This window comes from Podarcis melisellensis (assembly GCF_964234715.1).
Source record: "Podarcis melisellensis genome assembly, chromosome: 15".
Lineage (NCBI taxonomy): Eukaryota > Metazoa > Chordata > Lepidosauria > Squamata > Lacertidae > Podarcis > Podarcis melisellensis.
The window spans coordinates 33,181,687-33,208,013 of record NC_138532.1 but is presented as its reverse complement, the minus strand read 5'-3'; the positions used below and the strand labels follow the sequence as shown (position 1 = coordinate 33,208,013).

The window sequence follows — 26,327 nt, the reverse complement described above, 5'->3', positions numbered from 1 at the left end:
GCAACGGAGGGGATCACGTGGGCTCCCTTGGAAGCTCAGTCATTGGCTGTTGCTTTCAGGGTTTATAGAAAAGCTTTTTTTTCCCTTCATGACAACGCGACGCCGTGTCTTTTCGCCCATAGAGACAAAAACAGTAGAGTAACACAAAAATCCAAAACGTCAGATCGTTCCTCCCCCCCTTCATTCTGAGGCTCAAAGACAGGTTGCCTCTAGAAAACAATGGAGAAATTCAAAGTTTCCGCTGTAGCTGCGATTGGGCATCACCTCTTGGGAAAGAGGGAAAACGAAAAGTAGCTCTTTCCAATCTGAGTGTGCGTGTCTCTGTGTATGAAAAGTCGATTTTCCTGGGAGTTCAAACCTTTGAAAAGTGATGCGAAAAATGATATGCAGCCTCAAAACTTCTTCTTCTAATTTTGGCTTTAGGAAGTTGGAAGATCTGCCCTTGAAATGTGCAGAATTTTGGTTTGGCAGAGTAGAAATTCATTGGTGGGCAATTGATTCTATCCCACCTTCAGGAAGCTGTGGAGCTCAGTAGGCCCACCTTCCATGCACTGATTTTGGGTTTATATCTTATGTATGATATACAGATATGACTGAGGGGAGCTATGATGGACTCTCCACCATAGTGAGAATGCATGGCCCTTATACAGTTCCTCACAGAAGTGGACTTCCCGATAACACTGGGAAGGGTTTTTTAACTGTGGCAATACCACAAGTTTCCAGATTTCACAGAATTCCCCACCCTCATGACAGCTTCTTTTGCTGGACTGTCAAAGCCTTTTTTTCTGCAGTAGCTTGCTCTGGGAAATCAATGTTTCAACAAAGGAAAAGATCCCTGAGGTGATTCTGAAATCCTTTGCTTGTTTACTGGGGTCCACCTGTGAGGGAAATGATTTTGCTGGTAATCCAAATGTGTCCGGATGTGCGCAAATATTCACAGCCTGTTGGGAGAAGTTGCGTGCTAATTAATGGTTTGTTGCTGCTTACTGTTCAGAAGTATTTACTGTATTATAGGTTTCACAGAATTAGAACTGTGGAGTTGGAAGAGACACCAAAAAGCCATCTAGTCAAAGCCTTCTGCTATGCAGGAATCACAGCTGAAGAATTCCAGGCCTCCATTAAAAAAACCTCCAGTGAAGAAGTGTCCACTACTTTCCAAGGTAGCCCATTCCACTGTCAAACAGCTTGTACCATCAGAAAGTTGTTCCTAATGTTTAGTCAGAATCTCCTTACTTGTAGATTGAATCCTCTGGAGCAGTAGAAAACAAGCTTGCTCCTTTGTCCATGTGACAGCCCTTCCTATATTTGAATAGAACTACTGTGTCACCTCTGAGTCTTCTTTTCTCCATGCTAAACATACTCAACTCCCTCAACCGTTCCTTGTAAGGTTTTATTATCTCTCCCTTCCCGCCCCTCTTTTTTTGTTGTTTTTTTTGTTACACCAAAATCCTAGGCTGCCCTGAAGCTTTAGCCACTCAGTCTGAGGCAAAAACCACCTTTAATGGGGCAGACCAGGCTTCTGGGACTAGGGTGAACCCGCCATCCCAATTTCCCAGTCCCCATTTGCATAGCTTAAAAGTTTAGGAGTGCATTTTAAAGAACTTGGCAATCATGAAGCACCCATCCCTTATTTAAAATGTCTGACATTTTATTATTTTTTATATTTTGCTTGAAGCCGCCCAGAGTAGATGATGATGATGATGATGATGATTATCTGGGGTACATTTATTTTTGACAGGTGAGCCAGAATGGCCCACACATAGCATAGTGAGTGTGTACTTTCTGGAGAGTAAAGGAAACATATGGCTGGGTATCTAGAAGGAAAAGATTGCAGTTTATCTGTGCCTTTGGGTCTTCATTCCCTCCTCTCCCTTTTCCTGAAAAAAACCATTCTCTCTTCCTTTTTCTCCCCTCATTTTGCTTATATCTCTTTGCCATTTTAAACTCATTCTTCTCCCTCCTCTTTGTCGCCTTGCCTGCATTCCTAATTTGAAATCCACATCTCTTGCCTTCAAGTCGTGCCTCTGGGCTGACCAGAAGTATCTGCTTTGTTCTTGTGGGAAACGGGATTCTGGGCTAAAGGGTTATTAGTTCCCATAGTAAGGGGCTTGTGGGTCCTCTGCTCAAGCTGCTGTTGGGCTCCCACTCCCATTAGCCCCAGCCAGCACTGCAGGGTTGATGGGCGTTGGAGGCCAAAAACATCTAGAGCAACTTCTTAGCTCAAGGTCACCCAGTGAACACCACAGATTTAAACCTGTGACTTAGCCAATCCCACAGCTATACATCCAATTTTCTCTTCCCTTAAAAGTAATAAATTTACATTGCTGATGATGATGATTCTGGTCTGCTGAGTGCATTTGACACCCTTTCCCCACTCCTCTTGCGATTAAATGAGACATTTGTTTTTATTGGAAAATTTTCAAGAGTGCCCTGGCATTGTTTCCTCAGGAGGGTCATTCGTTAACTAGATCCAAGTCACTTATAACCCAGGACACAAACGTGCCGAGTGCAGAGCTCCAGCTTGGTCTCTCGAGACGAAACTCCCATCGTCTCCAGGATCCTGGAAAGGGAAGTTTAAAGAGGAAACAGTCAGGGGTCAGCTGGAAGCACAATCCAAAAACACAAACTTATTTTACCAGTTTATAACCCGCTTCAGCACCTGAGGCCATCATGTACAATAAGAGAAAAAGGAGCTAAAATACAACTTCTAACAACAATAAAAACATTTCTACTGATGCACAGTTGTCTCCAAGCATAGCCACTCAGGTGCCTGTGTTATCAAATATATTCCTGCTCTGAATATGTAAGCTGCATTTTTGTCTATCGTTAGGAATGCTGCATGGGATGCGGGTGGTGCTGTGAGTTAAACAACAGAGCTTAGGACTTGCCGATCAGAAGGTCGGCGGTTCAAATCCCCGCGACGGGGTGAGCTCCATTGCTCGGTCCCTGCTCCTGCCAACCTAGCAGTTCGAAAGCACGCTAGTGCAAGTAGATAAATAGGTACCACTCCGACGGGAAGGTAAACGGCGTTTCCGTGCACTGCTTTGGTTCACCAGAAGCGGCTTAGTCATGCTGGCCACATGACCCAGAAGCTGTACGCTAGCTCCCTCGGCCAGTAAAGCGAGATGAGCGCCGCAACCCCAGAGTCTGACACGACTGGACCTAATGGGCAGGGGTACCTTTACCTTTAGGGATGATGCAGTATCACAGAGGTAGTAGCTTTGTGATTAGTTACTGATAAAAGGGTAAAAGCAGCCAAACTGCTTTAAAGTGGCTGCCACAAAATCATGTGGCAATGAGTCCCAAAGGTTCCCAAGACACCACAGGAAAAAAACATTTAGATATTATTTGCAAGGACATGCATGGACAAAGTTTTCAAAATAAAGGTGCCGGGTGGGGGGTGTCAACCTCGTCTGGATAACACAGCCTCTTTCTTATGCCGCTCAGATGCCTTAGCTGTGATATAGAGATGGAATTAATATCTGAAATTTGGAAAGCTTTTTAAAAAAACGACAGGTCCTTGGCCAAGAACAACCTGTAAATTTCAATATGAATAAATATATACAAATAGAAAACAGGTGTTACTCGGTTGAATACACTTTTCTTTCTTTACCTTTGTTCGGTGTTTTGGATGAGAGATTTTGCTGCCTCAGGCTGGGCTTTTAGAAAAGTCTGGTATGAAGAAAATGACTGGATGTATCCCATCAGGTCAGCGACACTCATTGGCAGTTTATCAAGAATTTCCGTGATCCTGAAAGAAACAGACACATTATAGAAGAGAGCGGCTGTGTAGGAAATTCTGTTGACCACGTCCAACATCCAGAACAACAGAATGATCCTATTCCTGCTGAATCCAACAGTTCTTAATGTTTTAATTTATATCTCCCCTTCTATAGTTCAGTTGTAGAAGTAGTTTTAAGCTATTTAGAATACACTTTGGCACAAAAACGGTATATAAATTATTGATGCCATTAAGCATCGTAACAATAGTAATCTATTGCATTGCTATGTTTTCTCTACATTTCTAAGCTATAAAACATTCCAGCTATGTTACACACCACATTTCTGCTTTATCATTATTATTATTTTAATAATAATCACATTTTGTATTTATCGAATTCCCTTTTTTCAGATTAAACCCCTTAGGGGTTTTCGGTTGAATAAGTAGTCTATATCTGTATCTATATCAAGATAGAGATAGTGCTTTTTTTCTAAAAAAAATTTTTAGGGGTACTCTCATTTTGACTCAGTAAAACCACCATTTTATAGTTCAAATCGGGGAAAAATAAATACAGTAAATGGACAAAAGTACAAAGATTTACAAAATGTTTAGGGGTATGCATTACCCCTGTGTCCCCCCCCCAAAAAGCACTGGATCTATCATCTATCTATCTAGACACATATGTTTAAAATAATAGTAAGATAAGAAATGGGAAGCTACCCAGAGAACTTGTGTTATTGGCCAACATCTAGATAGGCTAAATAAATATATCAGCATCAAGAAACCTTTGGCCCACCAGGCCTCTCCCATCACATCAGCCTACAGCACAAGGTCTGTGTTGGAGTGATGTGTTGTTGTTGTTTAGTCGTTTAGTCGTGTCCGACTCTTCGTGACCCCCTGGGCCAGAGCACGCCAGGCACTTCTGTCTTCCACTCCCTCCCGCAGTTTGGTCAAACTCATGCTGGTAGCTTCGAGAACACTGTCCAACCATCTCGTCCTCTGTCATCCCCTTCTCCTTGTGCCCTCCATCTTTCCCAGCATCAGGGTCTTTTCCAGGGAGTTTTCTCATGAGGTGGCCAAAGTATTGGAGTCTCAGCTTCAGGATCTGTCCTTCCAGTGAGCACTCAGGGCTGATTTCCTTCAGAATGGAGAGGTTTGAACTTCTTGCAGTCCATGGGACTCTCAAGAGTCTCCTCCAGCACCAGAATTCAAAAGCATCAATTCTTCGGCGATCAGCCTTCTTTATGGTCCAGCTCTCACTTCCATACATCACTACTGGGGAAACCATAGCTTTAACTATATGGACCTTTGTTGGCAAGGTGGAGGTGATGTACGTGTGTGTATAGATGCATGTTTGCATGTGAGAAGGGGTGTACTGTAGGTGCAAAGGGGGAGGAGTAGGGGTGTGGGTGTGCTTTGGGTCACCCAGATTTGGCACTAAGCACCACAACCGCTTCCCCCTCAAAGAACTCAGCCCATGGGGAAAATGACACTTGTCCCACCCTTGAATTAAAGAAATCAAGCTGTCAGTTTTTCTCTCTGCTAAAAATCTGCAAACATGCTCCAGCCTTTCTTCCAACCATACCTTGATCATTTCAGGTGCCCCTTTCTGCAGTAAAGTTCTCAGCAGCTGGACTCGGGTCGGCTGAGGTCGCAAGCAGCAATCCTATAGAGCCATTTACCTGGGAGGAATCCCCGCTGAATTGCAACTGGACCTACTCCTGCGTAAACATGCACAGGATTGCTGTTTCACAACAGCAAATAGCCGGGTTATTTCAGACAATCTGGTACAGTCCACTCACCTCTCTTTGTCCTGAAGCGGCAGGGAATCAAAGATTGCTTTGTAGTCATCCGTAACAAATTTGATCTTTTCATTTGAATATGGAAAAAGCTGGCCTTGAACCTGTGAAGCCAAAAAGGAAAGCTGAAAGGTCCTGGGACAATTGCACACTAGGTATCAGCTAGTGAGCAACAACTCTTTCTTCTCCTTTAATGTGGCATCTCCCCAGGTGTAGATAATATTTTATTTATATCCCACCCTCCCCAGCCGAAGCAAGGCTAAGAGCGGCTAACAACAGTAAAAGTAACACAGTTTACATAAAATCACAATCAATAAATTGATATACATTCTAAAATCAATTCAGAGTCAAATTAATGGCAACCATTGGGCTAGAGTTCTATGAGGCATGATCATGTCCGGAGCGCAGACCTCAAGAGACTTTCTCCCAAGCCCTGCTCAGCCTTCCATCCCACCCACAATGATGGTTCCCTTAGGAAGACTGCACCATTGGTCTTACCTCCTGGAAAATTTCTGTGAGTTTTTCCGAACAGTCCTTGTAGTGCAACCGCATGTCGAGGGTGTTGGTACTCAAGGCTACGCAGCCGGACGGCTTGAGAAGGCGGTCCACTTCCTTCATGAAGCGGGGAATGTCAAACCAGTGGGCAGCAGTGAAGGCCGTGAGGAGATCCACAGAGCGGTCCTCAAAGGGGAGCTCTTCCGCAGGGCACACACTGGGCAGGTGAAGGGCAAAATGACTGTTAACTGCTATGTCTCGCTCGCTCAGGTCATCAAAATGGCTGTGGGGGTTTGCGGCGTCTGCCTCCTAAACCACCTCGTCATGAATCCACAGCAAAAGCTCCGCTCTCTAAGGCGGCTGCTCTGCCAGAGATGAGAAGCCACAAACGGCTGGTCTTGGCAACCAGGCCAAATTTGTGCTCGCCACCAGGGTTCAAAATTAGCCAGGCATATATTGCACCTGGTTACTGGCCATTTGCGACCAGGTTTCGATCCCTGGGCACCAGGATGATATCTGACATCTCCACCCTCTGGCAGTGCATGCCTGGGGATCTTTGGACCTTGATTGTTTTCACACACTAATATCCTTCCTGCCCTATGGAATTCTATCCGTCATATTCTATCTGCACAATCAGAACGAATTTCAGGAGCTGAAATGCTTTCTCTGTGCAGCCTGAGCAGGAGCAGTGAACAACATTATAGTTTATTGTTGTTGCTTGTCTTCACTTACCCCACCCCTCCGCCCTGGTCATAGTTGTGAAGAATATTCTTATGGTTAGGGAAGTTTTTAATGTTTGATTCTATTTTTAATATTCTGTTGGGAGCCGCCCAGAGTGGCTGGGGAAACCCAGCCAGATGGGCAGGGTCTAAATAAATAAATAAAATAATTATACGTTATGCACGATCCATGTCACCGTTAAGAAAAAGAGGCTGGAATATACATAGGCATTTCAGAGGATTCTAGCACCGCTGCTTCCCTTAACAAAAGCTTAAAACGATGTGAGGTAACAGAAGCATATATTCTGAGCCACAGAAAACAATAGAGCCACTTGATTCTCATATCTAGAGTCCAGAGTCCACTTCTGGGTGCTTTAAAGAGGAGGACTCACACAGTAAGGTGTGACCTTCCAATAAATATTTAAAATTGCTGATAAAAACAGTGAAAAGCAATTAAAAACATTGCATGCTGCACAGACCCAGAAATTGCTTTTCACTATTTTTTTCAGCAATTTTAAATATTTCTTGCAAACTGCTTTGGTTTAAACATCTTGTTAAATACACATGTGTGCCAAGTCTACCCTTACTTACAGGTAGGAGACATTTGGCGGGTGGGCAGTTCGCTTGGCCTCCTCGATCTGAGCTTCGCTTACATCTGTCCCGACCACCTTCTCAAAGCGCTTCGCCAGCAGATGACTGCTTTGGCCTGTGCCACATCCCACGTCCACGGCCAGATGAAAGGAGGTCATCTTCTGAGGGAAGACAGCAGCACATATTGAGAAGCATAGCATCAATTCACTTACAAGGCCACATCTTTCTCTATTCCAGATACCAGTTCTCACTCCCTAACAAATAGGCCGTAAAGCAGCCATCACCTGGTACACACACCCTTCTCTGCCATTGGCCGGGCTACTGTGATGTCACAGAACATTCAAGGGCATTTCAATTGTCCTGGGGAATGTCCCCTGCCCCTAGCAGCTCAGAATAGGTAAAGGATGGGGCTGTAAACCTCTTCGGTGAAAGAAAATGACAGGAGCCAGTGAGGATTACTCAGTAGGGGGCAATGGGGGATAAGATTCAAGCCCAGCTCTTCCTCTTGCAGTCAAACAAGAAGAGTAGCATCTTAGCTAGCAAATCTCCAGAAGTATTTTCACAACACCAGCAAGCTTAATCTTTGCCTGAAAAAATGGTTGGAACACATTGGCCTCTTTCATCTCACCAAATGCTTTTATTCACTATTTTTCTTTTCCAGTGACTAATATGCCTCACCCCTTTTAAACTTTGCAATGGGACTCTATCAATCTTTTACGTCTTCTTACGTTCAGGAAAGCGTGAAACCTTACAAAGGGAGGAAATTATTTGGAGCTTGGCTTTTTACTGTTTACTTAATGCTAAGAGCTCGGAGGCTCCGCCTAAGAAAAATAATGTTTTGTTCTGCAATTAGAAACTTCTGCCCTTGCTCAGGATCGAGGAGAGGCTTTTTTCATATATAGAATTGTAAGATTGGAAGGGACCGCATATGGTCATCTAGTCCAACCCACTGCAATGCAGGAATCACAGCTCATTTTTTTAAAAAGAAAACTTAGCTCAATTTAATAATACGAACCAAGAGAGCAAGAGACACTCTTTGAAAGGGCGTTTTGATATTTCATGTCTTGCTATGTTTTCACTTATTGGAAGCCACCCAGAGTGGCTGGGGTAACCTAGTCAGATGGGCAGAATATAAATTTATTATTATTATTAGTTCCTTCCCTCCTGAAGACAACTCATATACAACTTTTATCTGTTAACAGCTGCAAGGCATGGACTCTTTGATTTTCAAGGATGTGTGTGTTTTGAGAGGAGGATCCTTAGTGTTTTCAGTTTCACAAAAAGGTACCCGATACCAACAGTCTTTCCCAGCCCTACCTGGCGACACTGGGGACTGAAGCTGGGGCCTTCTACATCAGGCTTCCTCAAACTCAGCCCTCCAGATGTTTTTGGCCTACAACTCCCATGATCCCTAGCTAGCAGGACCAGTGGTCAGGGATGTTGGGAATTGTAGTCTCAAAACATCTGGAGGGCCGAGGTTGAGGAAGCCTGTTCTACATGCTAAGAAAGTACCCTCCCACTTAGCCAACCATCCTTCCTCGTGGCCCATCGAGCTCTCCTGCCAACACTGACCGGCAGCAGCTCTGGAGCCTCTCAGGCAGGAGGTGCTGCTTGATTGATGGATTGATTGACTGCATGCCTGCTCTTTCCCGACGCCCCCCCCTTTTTTACCTTTTTCTCCAGGTAGGAGAGGATCACACCTTGAAGGTTCTCCGGGGGTGGGAACCTGTATTTCTGGTAGACAGCAGCGTGATCTTTGGCTGCAAACAAATGAGCGGCCATCTCTCCCGGAGAGAAGCAGCTTTCTCGTCCGCTCTCTCGTTTTATTAATCCGCGAAGGGTGAGCTTCGCTCTTGCAAACTTTGGAACAGAAATCAGGGGGGAAAAGCTGCTCCCCGCCCCCGCCCGCTTTGCAGGACGTTGTAAAAACCCGGAACAGAATTAACTGGAACGGACCCTTTACCAATAAAAGCGATTTAGGTCACCCTAAGTGAAAGGTGTTAGAGGAAAGGCACCTGGGGAAGAGTAGCTTAGAAAACGACTTTCCAGCATGCCACGTTGGATGACGAAACGCGCGTGAGAGAGAAACAAAATTAAAAGGAAGGGAATGAATGAATGAATGAGAGGCAGGGATGGAGAGAGAGATATATGTGGAATTGCAGACAACTGGAAAGATGTGCAGCTGCTGCACTTGTTTATTGCACTTTATTCACCAAGGAACTCAATGTGTTATGCATGGTTCTCCCTCTCTCCATTTTATCCTCATAACAACCCTGTGAGGTATGCCCCATCATTTAGTGAAAAACAAGCCAGCTCCCTCTCCAATTATCTCCGCAGGGGTGGCGGAGCGGGGGTCAAGTTGCTCCGCCTTGAATCATCTCCAGATTTTTATTTGTTTTTAACAGTAAGTTTCTCGCATTTAATAGATGCGAGGCAAAAATGTGCAGGGGGCTATTCTGCTCATTTGATTCAGTGAGAAACTTGCCTGCTCCCACTTTTCAGGTATGCACGATTATGTTTGGAATATTTACTTTGCAGGGGGTGGGGTGAAATCTTGCTCAGGCTCCTGCATCCTTCCATTCCTGGAGTTGCTGAGCCGGAGCGTCACAGCGATGATTGACAGGTGATTCCAATAGAGATGGAAAAAGAGTAGAGTCACAATCCAGCTCTTTGCAGGCATAAATTCCTGGTTCCTCTTCAGTTTATTTTTGTGCCCAACACATACATACATACATACATACATACATACATACATACATACATACATACATACATACATACATACATACATACATACACCCTCCCCAAATTCCCACACTTTCCTTCCAGCTACACAGTGAATAGCAACGAAGCAATCGGTTTTTCCACAAGCAGCTTGTATGCCTTTTCTATGCCGGAGCGGTGCTTGATCAGCCAGCCTAACCCCGCCCTGATCTTGAGACTGGCAATTGAGGCGGGGGCTGTGTGTGATTGCTACAAGGTTTAACCAATCAGCGCTAGCCTGCATGGAAAACTGGGGTGGGTGGACTTTGCAATTGCACTAGCCAGTCAGTGCTGAGCACAGCAGGCTGGTACTTGAAGATGGAGCATTAGGTCGCTGTGGAGCTCAGTTCACTTTGCAAATCTGCGCATCTGTTCCAAATCCAGAACCACATCCGCACCACGCCTTTAAAGCACTGTGATGCCCATTTAAATTCTCCCACGGAATTCTGGGAGCTGTAATTTGTTAAGGCTGCTGAGAATCGCAAGGAGAACTACAGTTTTCAGAATAGCTTAACAATAAGTCCCTATTTCCAGGGAACTCCGAGAATCGTACTTGTCCTGAGGGAAGGGCCATAGCTCAGGGGACAGAGCATGTGCTTGGCATGCAGAAGGTCGCAGTTTCAATCCACAGCATCTCCAGACAGGGCTGAGAGAGACCCCGCTGTCTGAAACCCCAGAGTCGCTGCCAGTCAGAGTAGACATGTTGTTGTTTAGTCGTTTAGTCTTGTCCGACTCTTCGTGACACCCTGGACCAGAGCACCCCCTGGACCAGAGCACTCCTGTCTTCCGCTGCCTCCCGCAGTTCGGTCAAACTCATGCTGGTAGCTTCGAGAACACTGTCCAACCATCTCGTCCTCTGTCCTCCCCTTCTCCTTGTGCCCTCCATCTTTCCCAACATCAGGGTCTTTTCCAGGGAGTCTTCTCTTCTCATGAGGTGGCCAAAGTATTGCAGCCTCAGCTTTAGGATCTGTCCTTCCAGTGAGCACTCAGGGATGATTTCCTTAAGAATGGATAGGTTTGATCTTCTTGCAGTCCATGGGACTCTCAAGAGTCTCCTCCCCTTCATGGATCTCCTCCCCTCCTCCTCCCCTTCATGGATCACTGCCTTGCCATGTTGAAGGGGCTTGAATAACTCAGAGAAGCTATGAACTATGCCAAGCAGGGCACCCAAGATAGGTCATAGTGGAGAGTTTTGACCAAACGTGATCCACCTGGAGGAGGAACCGGCAAGCCACTCCAATATCCCTGCCAAGAAAACTCCATGGACAAAGTCAGAGTAGACAATACTGAGCTAAATGGCTTGATGGTCTGAGTTGGCAAAACAGCTTCCTATAAGTATTCTCCTGACTTTTTCCAAACCACAGAAAATCATACTTAAAAAAAAGAGGCACAGGTGTAGCTTAACAGGTTCCATTATCTTTTCCCAAGAGGCACGCATGCTGCTTTTGAGGAGTATTGCTGCATTTTCAGGAGACTGAGTCTGCCACCAGCCATGCTAATGAGGGGACTGTCAGACTGCTGGACTTTAACTCTCATTATTCCTGCCGATGGGCCAGACTGGCTGGGGCTGATGGGAGCTGTAGTCCAACAACACCTGGAGGGCCACAGGGTTGCTACGCACAGAGTGTTTGAGGACTGGGACATTTGAAGGGAAACCAAAATGCTTGTTTACAAAGCTATTGTACTACCAACCTTACCGTATGCTTGTGAAACATGGACCACTTACAAACGCCATCTCCAGCTTCTTGAAAGATTCTATCAGCGGTGTCTCCAAAAAATCTTACACATCACTTGGGAAGAAGGCGAACTAATATCAGTGTACTGGATGAAGCAAAGATCACCAGTGTTGAAGCAATGGTTCTTCAACGTCAACTTCGTTGGACTGGTCATGTAGTGTGGCTAGCTGATTATCGTCTTCCAAAGCAACTACTCTATTCCGAACTTAAAAATGGAAAGCGTAATGCTGGTGGTCAACAAAAGAGGTTTAAAGACCGTCTCAAGGGAAATCTGGAAAAAAATGTAGTATAAACACTGACAACTGGGAAACACTGGCCTGCGAGCGCTCCAATTGGAGAACAGCCTTTGCAAAAGGTGTCATGGACTTTGAAGACACTTGAACTCAGAACTCAAGGAAGAAACGTGCTCAGAGGAAGGCATGCTTATCAAATCCACACCATGATCAACTCCTGACTGGGAACCAATGTCCCCATTGTGGAAGGACATGTGGATCCAGAATTGGCCTCTAGAGTCAGTTATGGACTCATTGTTAATACCGTGTTTATGGAAGACAATCTTACTCGGCTATGAATGGTCGCCAAAGAAGAAGAACGCACAACCTAATAATTTTCATTATTAAGCTTTCCAGTCAGTGCCATTTTAACTGCTATTTTAAATTAATATTTGGGAGAGGAGGTTGCCTTGGTGCATGAATGGGATTAGTGCATGAACGGAAAGGTATCTCTGTGCAGCCTTCAGTTCGTGTATATGCATTTTTCTTAGAACTGAACCTCTGCGTAATATTCAGTTCAGTTCTATGGTTTTATTCATGTAGAAATTTACAGGCTAGTTTTGGCCAAACAGACCTCACCAAAACAACGAACAACCATTTTATTTTATTTTTAAACAATTAAAATAATGTACTGTAGTTGAAAATGAGCAGAACACAGTCAACATAAAACCAGCAGTCGTGGGCACACAAATTAAGCAATATTGAGGGCCTGCTCACATCGGCCTCCAGAGGGAAGGAAATGACTCGCTGGACCTTCTGAGAGAAGGAGTTCCAGATTCTGGGCTCCACCACAGAGAAGGCCCTGAGTTGTGTGCATTTGCTAGATGAACAGCAGTCAAATCTTCCAGCCAGTGACCTGGATTTTTATATATATATTCAGAAAGCTAGGTCCTGTGTGTGTATGTACACACACACACACACACCTGTATATATTTGGGACCTAGCTTTCTGAATTTCAGATGATAATTTCATCTATATACCACAGCTAAGGCACCTGAGCTTTATAAGAAAGTGTCATACATACAAGGTCGATCCCCCGGCACCTTTCTTTTGAGAATGGAGTTTCACCCCAATAAGTGTTTCCTCTGAGGCTATGGTGACCTTTGGAACTCATTGCCACAGGATTTTGTGTTGGCCACTTGAAAACAATTTAGCCACAGTTATCAATTTATGATCCCTAATGAACCTGGCACCCAAGCCATGCCTCTCACTGGCCCTGCTTTGCACCCACCTTGAGTGTTTTTTGCCAGGGTGAAATGTGCCCTTCATCTCTGATAATACATCTAAAATGTGGCAAGCCAGCTTTAAATCCATATTCTCTTGCACCTGGACTTATGTTACCCTACTTTATATTTTTCTATTCTTACACTTTTCTTGTAGACTTCCTTCTTCCTCAAAGCGGGTCTATTTTCCTTTTTGCTATACTGTTTCTTTCTCGTTTCATTATTTCTACCCTTCTACATCTACAGAAATGGAGGCAGTGAGATATTTTACTTTCTTGGGCTCCATGATCACTGCAGATGGTGACAGCAGCCACGAAATTAAAAGACGCCTACTTCTTGGAAGAAAAGCAATGACAAACCTAGACAGCATCTTAAAAAGTAGAGACATCACCTTGCCAACAAAGGTCCGTATAGTAAAAGCTATGGTTTTCCCAGTAGTGATGTATGGAAGTGAGAGCTGGACCATAAAGAAGGCTGATCGCCAAAAAATTGATGCTTTTGAATTATGGTGCTGGAGGAGACTCTTGAGAGTCCCATGGACTGCAAGAACATCAAATCTATCCATTTTTAAGGAAATCATCCCTGAGTGCTCACTGGAAGGACAGATCGTGAAGCTGAGGCTCCAATACTTTGGCCACCTCATGAGAAGAGAAGACTCCATGGAAAAGACCCTGATGTTGGGAAAGATGGAGGGCACAAGGAGAAGGGGACGACAGAGGACGAGATGGTTGGCTAGTGTTCGCGAAGCTACCAGCATGAGTTTGACCAAACTGCGGGAGGCAGTGGAAGACAGGAGTGCCTGGCGTGCTCTGGTCCATGGGGTCACGAAGAGTCGGACACGACTAAACAACTAAACAATAACACATCTACAGTGGTACCTTGGGTTAAGTACTTAATTCGTTCCGGAGGTCCGTACTTAACCTGAAACTGTTCTTAACCTGAAGCACCACTTTAGCTAATGGGGCCTCCTGCTGCCACCGTGCCACCGGAACACGATTTCTGTTCTCATCCTGAAGCAAAGTTCTTAACCTGAAGCACTATTTCTGGGTTAGTGGAGTCTGTAACCTGAAGCGTATGTAACCTGAGGTACCACTGTACTGTACTTATAGTCCACTGCATTTCTTCCCAATTTTAAGCTGGCAGTGTCCTCACTCCTCCCCCCCCTCAATGTTCCAGGGGTTGTTGATTAACCTGTCCACAGATCTCATTTTGAGCTTGAAATAAACAGCAGGTTGCAGAAATCCGATCCCACCATGGAGGAGAAAAGGAGGCGAGGCGGGCGAGGGGCATTGCGTGACTCATTAGGGATGTCATGTTGTTTAGAACACAGAGTCCATTTAGCATTTTAGTAGGGTTTTTGCTCTCCTGGGCCTTTTAATATTTAAGATGTAATGTATTTTGATTTCTAGAATGAGTTTACACACACACACCATTGAGTTTTAGTGTAGTTTTATTGATTGTGTGGCTTTGTGCTGGCTTTACACTATTTTTTTGTGCCTCTGCAGCTTCTGTATTGATTGTTTTAAGGATATACAATATTTTTTCTGTGTATATGACTATATTTTTCCTTATTTTTTCAAGTTTAAAATGGGGGGGGGGGTTGTCTTGTACACGGATAGTGCATATGGGGGATTTCTTTATTTGGAGTCCCAAAAAATAGAGGTTGTGTTATACACAAAAATTACGGTGTGTGTGTATCTCCTTTCCAAATAAAAAAAAAAAGTCCAGGAAGACTTGCCTATTAAAATAAAGTGTACTTCAACTGTAACAGAATAAATTAGCATGCACACACAAAGACACACACAAACACACCTTGCAGCTTCCAAAGAATAATTGGTGCTGATAAGGCCAAGGTTGGAGGTTCAGTCCCCATACGGCCCAGCTGCATATTCCTGCATTGCAGGGGTTAGTCTAGATGATCCTCAGGATCCCTTCCAACGCTACGATTCTATTCTAATTCATGTATAAAACATAGCTCATTTAAAACTTGTGGAAAACATCTGAAGGCAGCCCTGTTCAGGGAAGGTTAACGTCTGACATTTTATTATTTTGTATATAGTGGTACCTCGGGTTAAGAACCCGTTCTGGAGGTCCGTTCTTAACCTGAAACTGTTCTTAACCTGAAGTACCACTTTAGCTAATGGGGCCTGCTGCTGCTGCCGCGCCACCGGAGCGCGATTTCTGTTCTCATCCTGAAGCAAAGTTCTTAACCCGAGGTACTACTTCTGGGTTAGCGGAGTGTGTAACCTGAAGCGTCTGTAACCTGAGGTACCACTGTATTTTGCTGGAAGCCACACAGAGTGGCTGGGGAAACCCAGCCAGATGGACGGGGCATAAACGTTGTTGTTGTTGTTGTTGTTGTTGTTGTTGTTGTTGTTGTTGTTGTTGTTAAAAATGAATGCTCTCTCCACAGCTGAATGGCAATGCCTCTTCAAAAGCTACCTGTCACAGAGAGTTGTGTATATGTATCTTGGTGCTTTTAATTTGTGAACAACCTCAGGAGACATAGTTAACAGTTACTAATTTGTTGTGCTTGTGTGTGTGTGTGTGTGTGTGTGTGTGTGTGTGTGTGTGCAGTTTAAATCCCTGGAGCAGGAGGAGAAAGCTTGCTCCCCCCCCCCCCAAGATGGAAATCTCTCCCCATAAAGAGAACGCATTGCAAAGTGATGTTGGTGCCCTTCCTTAGGCACCCTTGCAGTTTAACACATGGTTTGCCCTTAAGCGCCAGAATTCCCAAAAAGTGTATTCTGCACGTGCTCAGATGTAGCCTCTCTCTCTCTCTCTCTCTCCTTACCCCAGGGTCAGAGAAGACTCTTCATGGCGAAGAATTCTGGGGCTCATCCATTCTCAAGTTCAACCTCAAACTGGGAGAAGAAATGGTAAGATAGTCGTGGGAAGGAACTTGCGGGATGAAAGCATCCTTTTTCTGTTCTTTTTTAAACTCCCCAAATATAGCCTTGTTAGCTGCCCTCTGTTCATCCTGCTGTTCATCGCTCTCCTCCTGCTTTTAGGGATTTAAACTGCACAGATTAAGCCATCATCCCTCCGATGTTCCTCTTTCTCTCTCTCTCTCTGCAAGGGCACATCTCATAAAAAGATGAGAGGCTGTTCAAAAATTCACTTTAATAAGCAGTGCGGTGGGTCTCTGAACAGTCGTCTCCCGACGGATGCACGTTTTACCTGGTACATGAAATTGCTGTTCATCATCACAGTGGCAGAGGTCTGGGACATGATGTCCGCAGGTTTCATGCAGGCAGCATGGACTAAGGCGGTTACAGCGCTGTTTCCACAAAATGCTCTTTGCTTGCTCATGTACTCATTTTAAATCTTTTGTGGGGCCTACTTTGACAAATGCTCTCAGAAGAGTTACATTAAAAATGCTCTTTAAACAACTAAAGAGCATAAGACAAAACATCCAGGATTTGCCAGCCTCTGCACACACCTTGCTAGCTGGGCTAGCAAGGCGCATTGTCTGGGGAGATTCTCAAGAGCCACATAGGGATGGCTGGAGGGCCACAATCAGTCAGAGAATCATAGAATCGTAAAGTTGGAAGGGACCCCGAGGAACATCCAGTCCAACCCCCTGCAATGCAGGAATATGCAGCTGTACCATACGGGGTTCGAACCTGCAACCTTTGCATTATCAGCATCACACTCTAACCAGCTTGAGGACTCAGCTACACTCATCAATTATATCGTTTTAACTGTGTTATAAATATGTGACACCAGATGGCACTGCAGAGCAGTGATCCATCACCAAGGGGATTTTGCATTGAGAGCTTTTATAGCAGTTTTTTTTTAATCAGTGTAGATCCAACCTGAGTCCTTGGGCCTGAGGCTTCACATCCCTAGGCTAGATGGTAACACCATGAGCCATGTATCACAATGAATGAACAGTGAAAGGGACATCTGGATCCCACCAGCCTCTCTTCTAAATAGGGATAGACGAATCTGTCAATTTCAGTTCTCTCAGCTTCTCTTATTTCCAAGTCTTCAGTTCTTCACATTTCTGCTACACTTGGTTCTTGTTTAAACATGTTTTTGTGTGCAATTTTGCCCAATACACACACTTTTGCAAGGCAGTTTTCCTTCTTTGTGTGGGATAACCAGCCTCATATAACTGGCAGCCTGATGTCTAATTAATGCAGGAAGGGGTTCATGCCATAGAGTAAGCCAGTTTTTTTTTCCTGGGGGGACGCAGGGGTACGCATACCCCTAAACATTTTGTGAATCTACATTTGGTCTCATTGAGGGGCAGTATTTCAATATGAATAGGAAAATGAGAGTATCCCTAAACATACATTTATTTATTTAAAGCACTGGAGTAAGCTGTCCTGTCAGGTTTAGTGAGAATCAGCTCAGACTGCATGGTTCTCACAAGCCACTATTGAGCTCCTATGTCAATAACTGAAGAACTTTTACCCCTGTAACAAAGCCACGTTTTACTGCCTGTGCAACTTTTTCTGAATGCTGTATGGAAAAGCACATCACTCTGACTTTTGGTGAGTTTGTAAGTAAACCATTTTCAACTTACCAAATGTGAGTTCTTTTCCTATGCTGGAGGAAGAGGCAAAATTTGGAATTCACTTTGAAGGGCATAGTTTAAAGGTCTAACAACCTATATTTCCATGCTTTACTTTGCTGAATGTTTTGTGGCTTTAAATATCCGCTGGGGTCCTCTCACCAAAGAGTACTTGCTCCATACTTGGATCTTGGCATTCAGGAATTTTCCTTTTTATATACCTATTATTTTTTCCTTCAACCGACTCTCTGTATGTTAGCTTCACTGGTATATGCCTTTTCATGCGCAATTCACCCCCTATTTAGAACACATTAGGTGGCTGCAGAGCTACTTTGCGAGGTTTGCAGAAGTGCGGATTTTGGGGGGCTGCGTGCATTTGGTGGGCTTGCCTTTAAATGCTGACTTAATCCCATTTCTCCCCCCTGCCTGCTTCTAACACAAGTATAGTATTTAAGGTGGGGGGGGCACCCTCTCTCGCTTTTTCTGCTAAGGCCCTGTGTGCTACTGATGTGAGTCACAGATGACAGCAGGTGAGCAGAAGCCTATGTGAAAATACTCACCCTGCCCTAAATCAAATCCCTCAACAAATGGTGGAGGGGTCCCCCCTCCCTCTTCCAGTTTCTGCTTCAATCTCCAGGCTCCTCTGTTCCCTTTCGCAGCCTCCTCTTTCGTAGGAAGCGAGCAATTTAAACCAGCCTCTGAGGCTGGCAGGGGGACCTTTTGTTGAGAAGCAGCGGACAAAAGCAACCTCCCTCTGGTTACCTTAATTCCAGGCTGCCATTACCAGGCATTCCTGCTTTTTGGTGGCAGTCAAAAGGAGTTCGCCACAGGAGTCAGGATGTGGGGCAGCTGGAGGTTGAATGGCTGCAGAAGCAGGGAAGGATACACACCCTTGCCTGCCGCCACTGCCAGAGTGCTTTTAACACAGACCCAGAGTGGGTGGATGACACTCGCAATTATGTGTAATGGATTCTTAGTGGATGAGCTGGCACTTGGACAGGGTGCGCAGGCTCCTAGCTTTCCCCTTTCACCAGGAAGAGTGTCTTGATTTTTTGGCTCCTGGTGGTGGGGAATCGCTGCCTCTTGATTTTGGTTGGAGTCTGAAAGCTCAAAGCACACGGGCAGTTAGAAGGCAGATGAGTTGCTGGGTAAGATCTGCAGAGCCCTCCTGCCTACCATGAAACCGTGCAAAAATGGAGCCGAGTGCTTTATGCCCATTTAGAGAAATCTTGCATCTCTGCACGTTTTTGTACTGCTGCCTCTTAATTTATTTTGGCGCAGACCAAACCCAGCCTGAACCATTGGAGACTAAGCTGTCTCCAATGTCTCCACTGGAGGCTAAGCTGATTCCATTGGAATCACAGGCAGATGGGTGGGTGTCCCTGGATGTGCATGGCATATGGAAAATGTGGAAATATAGGCTGCTAAACCTTTAAAATATCCCCTTCAAAGTTGCTTCCATGGAAAGACAGCACATGTTAGGTAAGTTAAAAATGGTTTACTTACAAACTCTTCAAAGGTAAGATTCATGTGCTTTTCCATGTAGCAGAGAGAAAACACAGGCAGTAAGACTTAGGTTGCAAAATGGTGAAGGTTTCTAAATTATTTGTATAGAAACATAATGATGGCTTGTGTAAGGAGGAGGTCTGTGCTTGGAGCAACCAGCTCAGAACTCCTTACTCACAGCAGTTCCCATGGAGGAATGGGAGAACAAAGAGCTCCAAATTTACTGGAAATTATCGAGAACATTGTTCAAATGGACCAAAAGTTCATTTAGACCAGCAATCTACTTCCAGGAAGTAGCCAAACCAGAGAAGCCAAACTAGAGAAGCCACAGAAGTCAGCAAGAGGGCATCTGAAAACCTTGATCTGTTTTTAAGTCACCTCTGATTTTAATTATTATTTGAATGTTTTAAATAGCTGTTTTAGCTGTTTTTACTGATATTTTTTTAAAAAAAACTGCTTTGAGGGTTGTTGTTTTTAAAGTCCAGCAACATATAAATTTTATGAAATAAAATTTAAAATGTGTGTGTGTGGGATGGAATTCCATCTGATGGAGCGAAGATGGGATTTGGGGTGAATGCCAAAAGCCTTGCAGATGACAAGTGTCGTATTAAGAGAAATCCCCTCGTGTCGGTGTTTCCATCTGAGGCACAAAAGTCCATTGACTTCCACGTCATCCGATGACCAGAATTTTAAAAATAGAAAGAAAAACAGCTAAAAATAGCGCCGGGAGGATCTTGGCAGCAGAGCAGTGCTTGAAAAGAAAAAACACCCTGTGATGTGCCCACTTTCAGCTGAAACATTCAGACCCACGAAAGCTTTCGTGGTGCTGGCACAGAAGGATGGAGGCTTATTTCCCCGTGACCCTTCCTCTAGTTTTGTTTTGTTTTCCCAAATCCTACACATTCCTCTCTGCTCTTCCTGCCCCCCCCATTAGTTCCTTGCAGTGCCAAAAACACAAGGCGAGGTGGGAACCATCACTTTCTAAGTGTGCCTTTTCCTCCATCTTAATCCTCTAAAAGCCATGCCTTTGCCTGGCATCTGCAGCAGGGCTTAGCTAAGGCTGCTTCCCCACACCCTTACACTGTTTCCTCGCAAGCAGGACCCGAGCACAAGAGCCATCTTCCCTCCTGCGGTTTCCAGCAACTGATATTCTTCTGTATGGCTGCCTCCAATTGCGGAGACAGAGTAGAGCCATCCTGGCTAGTAGCCATCGACAGCCGTCTCTTCTATGAATCTGTGTAATCTTTTTCTAAAGCAATCTAGGTTGGGGACCATCACTGCCTCCTGTGGCAGGGAGTTCCATGGTTTAACTATGGGCTGCCTGAATAAGTACAGGGGTACCTCGGGTTACAGACGCTTCAGGTTACAGACTCCGCTAACCCAGAAATAGTACCTCGGGTTAAGAACTTTGCTTCAGGATGAGAACAGAAATTGCACGCAGCAGGGGCAGCAGGAGGCCCCATTAGCTAAAGTGATACCTCAGGTTAAGAACAGTTTCAGGTTAAGAATCGACCTCCAGAACAAATTAAGTACTTAACCCGAGGTACCACTGTACTTCATTTTCTCTGTCCTGAATCGCCCAACATGAAGCTTCATTGGTTGCCTGCGAGTTCTAGTGTTAGGAGGCAAGAAACACTTTTCTCTCTCTGCTTTCTCCATGCCATGTATGATTTTATAAACTTCTATCCCGTCAATATTTAAATTTATTATTTATTAAATTTGTATACCGCCCTTCAGACGTCGATCTCAGGACAGTTCACAGCCTCTTACAGTGGTACCTCGGGTTAAGAACTTAATTCGTTCTGGAGGTCCGTTCTTAACTTGAAACTGTTCTTAACCTGAGGTACTACTTTAGCTAATGGGGCCTCCCGCTGCCGCTGTGCCGCCGTGCGATTTCTGTTCTCATCCTGAGGTAAAGTTCTTAGCCCAAGGTACTACTTCTGGGTTAGCGGAGTCTGTAACCTGAAGCATCTGTAACCTGAGGTACCACTGTACTTGCTTTTTAAACTAAGACATCCCCAAATACTGCCATCTTTCCTCAGAAGGGAGTGGCTCCATCCATCTGATCATTTGGGCAGCACTTTTCTGACTCTACAATATCCTTTTTGTTATGTACTGAAGTTCTCACCCTGGGCCAGCAGGGGGATACTGTAGATAGTTATGCAAATGAAGGATCGAAAAGTGACGTTCGGTGATTGGATAGTTTTGTATGCAAATGAAGGATCGAAAAGTGACGTTCAGTGATTGGATAACTTTAGAAAATGGCAACAGTTGCATTGTTCTGGAGCTCTATATAAGCAGGCTGACTGAGCTCCTCAGCCTAGTTCTGTTCTGGCATCTGAATAAAGAAGAGCTGTTAAAAGAATCGCTGTGTCGTCTGACATGTTCACCCACAACTTAACACTTTTTGAGCTGAAGTGACCGGAACGGCACACGGTATTCCAATTGCAGTCGTACCATAGATTTGCTTTATTTTCAATTCCTTTCTTAATGATCCCTGGAATGGAATTTGCCATTTTCAGGGCCGCTGCAACCGAGGTGACATCTTCACCAAGGCAGGCGAAAGAACTAGGAAATGTTTTCTGGCCTTTCCACCCCCTCTCCAACACAACACAACACAACACAACAACACGGGCTTGCAGTGCAAGGCACTAATAAGTCAGAGGCAGCAACAGGAGGAGGGGAGGGGAAAGCAAAAGCTTGTGTGAGGGAAGAGGCAAGTGGGATGGATCTGAAAATAGGCAGTGAGTCTAAACAAAGCAGCATGCCATATTCCTTGGGGGCTCTCACATAATCATCCTGGCATTCAATCAGTGCCCTGAGCTGCTGAAGGGCTCTGAGGGAAGAAGAGGAGCTGCTGATTTTACAAATACCTGCTGCCTGCTGGCTTGTAGAACAGCAATAACTTAAGTGGGACCTTGCTAGCTGATACTTAAGGTCCACCTGGCCCAGCATTTATATTTCTGGGAAGCCCACCGAAATGGTGTGTCTCAGGGGTGGGGAACCTCTAGTCCAGGGTTTCCCAAACTTGGGTCTCCAGCTGTTTTTGGACTACAACTCCCATCCTCCCTAGCTAGCAAGACCAGGGCTCAGGAAATGATGGGAATTGTAGTCCAAAAACAGCTGGAGACCCAACTTTGGGAAACCCTACTCTAGTCCATGAACTAGACTTGGCCTGCTAGGGGTTCAAATTGGGCATGGGAGGCTGTTTTCCCCAAACCATGTCCAATTGCCTCACACATTGAGATACACAACCAGATGCCTGAAAGACAGCTCTGTGTTCAATGTTAATTCAGTGTAATTAATTGGGTGTGGCTAAATGGCACTGAAATGCATTACATGGTTATTTTTTTAGCCACCAGCAGGTGGAGCTGTTGCTCCTCATGACTTAGTTATAAGGAATGTTCTCTGGAAAGGAACAGTGGTCCTGCCCTGGGTGGGCCAAAAGGATTAAGAATTTTGATGCTGGATTGCTTGCCTTGATCGTGGATCTAAAGGTCCCTGTCATGTACCATAACAAATTCATATGTACTACAATATTTCCAATCTTTGTTATTCGAAAATGCTGATTGTGTAAATAAGAAGCCTGAGTAGCGTTGCTGCTGGACAGGATTATGCTAATAAATGAATTTTAACACTAGGCAGATGCAGTTTTGAGCAGTGGGTTGACATGTGTTTTGACAGCTGAAAATGCCAATTTTAGCATATGCAGTCCAGGCGCAACACTTTGGTAACAGACTCTAGACAGGGAGCCTCTAGCTGTCCCGGGTGACCAGATGCAGAAGGGAGGGGCTGTGGCTCAGAAGCTAAAAGGATCACAAAGCAGGGCTGGGGAAGACCTGTCTTAGCATGAGAACAGATGCTAGTCCCAGGAACAGGCAGATGAGGATCTGTTATTTTGGGCAGAGACGCCTGTGCCACAGTAGTCCATCTTCTCGTAACTTCCAGATTTGATTACTGCAACATGCTCTACATGGGGGGCTGCCCTTGTAGACACCTTGAAAACGTCAACTGTCCCAAAACGTGTTTTCCTTTTTGTAAATCAACCTAAGAATAAAATAAGATGGAATCAGGATTAAGGGGTTTTTCTCGGGACATGTGTTGTGTGTCCCATTGATGTGGTGGTTTTGGTACTCGTTCTTCTTCTGGTGGGAAATGGGGGATCAGGGAGGAGGGCCAGCTGGTGAGGAGTGAGAAATGTCCCTGTTTACATCTGAGGAATGTTGGAGGGTAGGGCAATCTCTCTGGCAGCCCACAAGCTGCGGAATTCCACCCCATACAGGTGCGTTTCTCTTCTCTATACAGTGGTCCCTCAGGTTAAGAACTTAATTCGTTCTGGAGGTCCGTTCTTAACCTGAAACTGTTCTTAACCTGAAGCACCACTTTAGCTAATGGGGCCTCCCGCTGCCTCCGCGCCACCGGAGCACGATTTCTGTTCTCATCCTGAAGCAAAGTTCTTAACCCGAGGTACTACTTCTGGGTTAGCGGAGTCTGTAACCTGAAGCGTATGTAACCTGAAGCATATGTAACCCGAGGTACCACTGTACAGGTTTGGGCGAATGCTAAAAACACATCTTTTTATCCTGATGCTTGATCCCTGCGCTGTGTGTTTTCAGGACCTACTCCATTATCTGTGATTGTGATCTGTTTTAGCTTTTAATTTTAAGTTGTTGTAACCAGTGCTTTTTTTCTGGGGGGGACGCAGGGGTATGCACACCCCTAAACATTTTGAGGGGCAGTATTTCAATTTGAGTAGGAAAATGAGAGTACCCCTAAACATTTTGTTTAGAAAAAAAAGCACTGGTTGTAACCCACCATGACACCTGCTGGTGAAGTGCAGTTTAATCTTCTTCTTCTTCATCAAATAATAATAATAATAATAATAATAATAATAATAATAATAATAATAATACTTCCTGTCTGCTGGATGATTTGCAACTAGTCATCAAGGATGTCTGATTACAAAGGGGAAGAGCACATGCTTCTGACTGCAAGTTCCTTCCTCAGCATCTCCAGGTAGGAGTTAGGTTCCTGTTTGAAACTGGAGAAATTACTTTAATTGTTGGACTTTTGTTCCCATCAACCTTAGCTATCACATCCAATAGTCAGGGGTGATGTGAATTGTAGTCCATAAAATCTGGAGGGCATCATGTTGTCTGGTGTAAGTAATTAGCTCACCCTTTGAGAAAGTCTTGATCTGGTTCTCTGGATTGTGTCCCAGCTCTTTACTTAAAGATGCCAACATGCCAAGAAAGGAAGACGCTTCCTGATTCTTCAAAGAGGTGCATAGAAAAGGGAACTTTCAGTCCTTTGCAGCATTTTTTTCCACCAGCTTGCAGCTGAAATTTCCCCGCTGTGGTCAGTAAGTAGAACACCACCTGTCTGCTTTTTGAGAAGCTCTCTTAGCCAAGTTGAACCACTGTCTGGCCCAAGTCAGTATCATATGTTCCAAGTCTGTCCACACCTCTGGGTTGCAAAATCTCCATCGTGGTTTTACTAGAGCTCCTAAGATCTGCCACCAATGTAAGCAAGAGGGCAAAATGGTTTCCTATACAGCCACAGCAAGAAACCCACATGACCATGTTTCAAAAAGCAGTTTGCTGGTTGGCATATTTCACTGATTTTTTTTTTCCATAAAATTTATGCACTGCTTAATTGTAAAGAACCTCAGGTTTACAGAAGGAATAAAACGGTGAAATTACTGTCAAAAACAATTATTTGAAACATTTTTAAAACCTGCGATGAACTTTAAAACACATGTCAAGTTTCTGCATTTCTGGGTAGGCTTGCCTAAGCAAAGATGCTTTTAGCAGGGGCCAAAAAAGAGTAAGGGGAAGACGTCTGCCTGCTGTCAATAGGCAGGGAGTTCCACAGTGTACTAAAAGATTGATTTCTTACAAACTCAGAATGAATATTATGTGGCACATGTAACTGTGGCAGTTTCACAGATTGAAGCAGTTGGGTGGGCATATATGAGGTAAAGTGATCTTGAGAGTAAACTCATGCAGTTCCTTTCTCTCCATTTGGGTACATATTGTGTTAAGTTGTGGGTGAACATATCAGACGACACAGCGATTCTTCAGACAGCTCTTGTTTATTCACAGGCCAGAACTGAACTGAAGGGGCCAACCAGCCTGCTTATATAGAGCTCCACTACAACGCAACAGTAACCACTTTCTGTAACTATCCAATCACTGAATGTCACTTTCAATTCCTTATTTGCATATGTGGACCTGAGTGAAAACTATCTACAGTATCCCCCTGCTGGCCCAGGGTGAGAACTTCACTACATAACATATTGTCACCTGTATGCTCTTAAATCAGGAATGAAAAACCTCTGGCCCTACAAGTGTTGGCAGACTTACTTTGAAGTAAACAGCCTGTGCAGGTGCTGATTTTAAACTCCCAGGTATGTTCGTTTTAACTTATAAAAGTAGTGGGTTGTATCCAACTATGTTCAGCCCAGAGTGGTTTCACTGAAACTGATAGATCTACTGTAAGTTTGTTATGCCCATTAACTTCAGTGGGTTAATCTGAGTAGAAACGCCATGTACAACCTTTTGTTTTTTATTCATGATTGAAGGGTATCCAAACAAGGAAGTCTTTTATTGTAAACATGCCTGGCGCATTTTGGCACAATTGCCTTGATCAAGAGAGGTTGCAAGAGAGGTTTCTCAATTGCGTTTGCAAAGAAATAGGTGAATTAGCCTTTGGTAAAGGCCATTGTGCCATCTTTGAGACGTGCTGCTCTTTCTTGCACTTTGCCTTTCTGTGTTGCCTGGTTTTTTTGTTTGTTTGTTTGTGTGTGTGTGTTTCCTTTTTAATTCGTTAACATTTCCAGAGAGGCAGCCTCTAATGAGCAGTCCATGAAAAATAATGCCACATTTGCCCTAACCAGGCAGTGAGTGAATGGGTACTAAATGTTAGCAAATCTAAACTGTTTGGCTTCATGATGATTTGACATTGTATTGCACTGTTTA

At 44.5% G+C, this 26,327-nt stretch overlaps 1 protein-coding gene and 2 long non-coding RNA genes across 3 annotated transcripts; 2 read left to right on the top strand and 1 right to left on the bottom strand.

Moving 5' to 3' along the window:
- Positions 1 to 29: 29 nt before the first annotated feature.
- Positions 30 to 1,333, top strand: LOC309358044. The gene is made up of 2 exons (XR_014163303.1): positions 30 to 311; positions 1,015 to 1,333. It is a non-coding gene; the product is annotated as an uncharacterized lncRNA (long non-coding RNA).
- Positions 1,334 to 2,386: 1,053 nt separating this feature from the next.
- Positions 2,387 to 9,217, bottom strand: LOC309357946 (putative methyltransferase). The gene is made up of 6 exons (XM_081890670.1): positions 8,997 to 9,217; positions 7,326 to 7,486; positions 6,019 to 6,232; positions 5,524 to 5,624; positions 3,614 to 3,751; positions 2,387 to 2,560 (listed from the first exon to the last, which is right to left on the bottom strand). Exons 1-6 carry the CDS (start codon positions 9,105 to 9,107, stop codon positions 2,476 to 2,478), a joined length of 810 nt encoding a protein of 269 aa, XP_081746796.1. The 5' UTR covers positions 9,108 to 9,217; the 3' UTR covers positions 2,387 to 2,475.
- Positions 8,469 to 25,966, top strand: LOC309358058. The gene is made up of 3 exons (XR_014163318.1): positions 8,469 to 8,609; positions 16,119 to 16,198; positions 25,452 to 25,966. It is a non-coding gene; the product is annotated as an uncharacterized lncRNA (long non-coding RNA).
- Positions 25,967 to 26,327: the final 361 nt, after the last annotated feature.

What these genes read in the sequence shown, in the direction of transcription:
- LOC309357946 (XM_081890670.1), bottom strand. Translation starts at nt 9,107, where the DNA reads ATGGCCGCTCATTTGTTTGCAGCCAAAGATCACGCTGCTGTCTACCAG. An exon ending in TCTCCTACCTGGAGAAAAAG is followed by an intron (nt 7,487 to 8,996) that starts GTAAAAAAGGGG and finishes GTCTTCCCTCAG; the next exon opens with AAGATGACCTCCTTTCATCT. An exon ending in CCGCTTCAGGACAAAGAGAG is followed by an intron (nt 3,752 to 5,523) that starts GTGAGTGGACTG and finishes TGTTTCTTTCAG; the next exon opens with GATCACGGAAATTCTTGATA.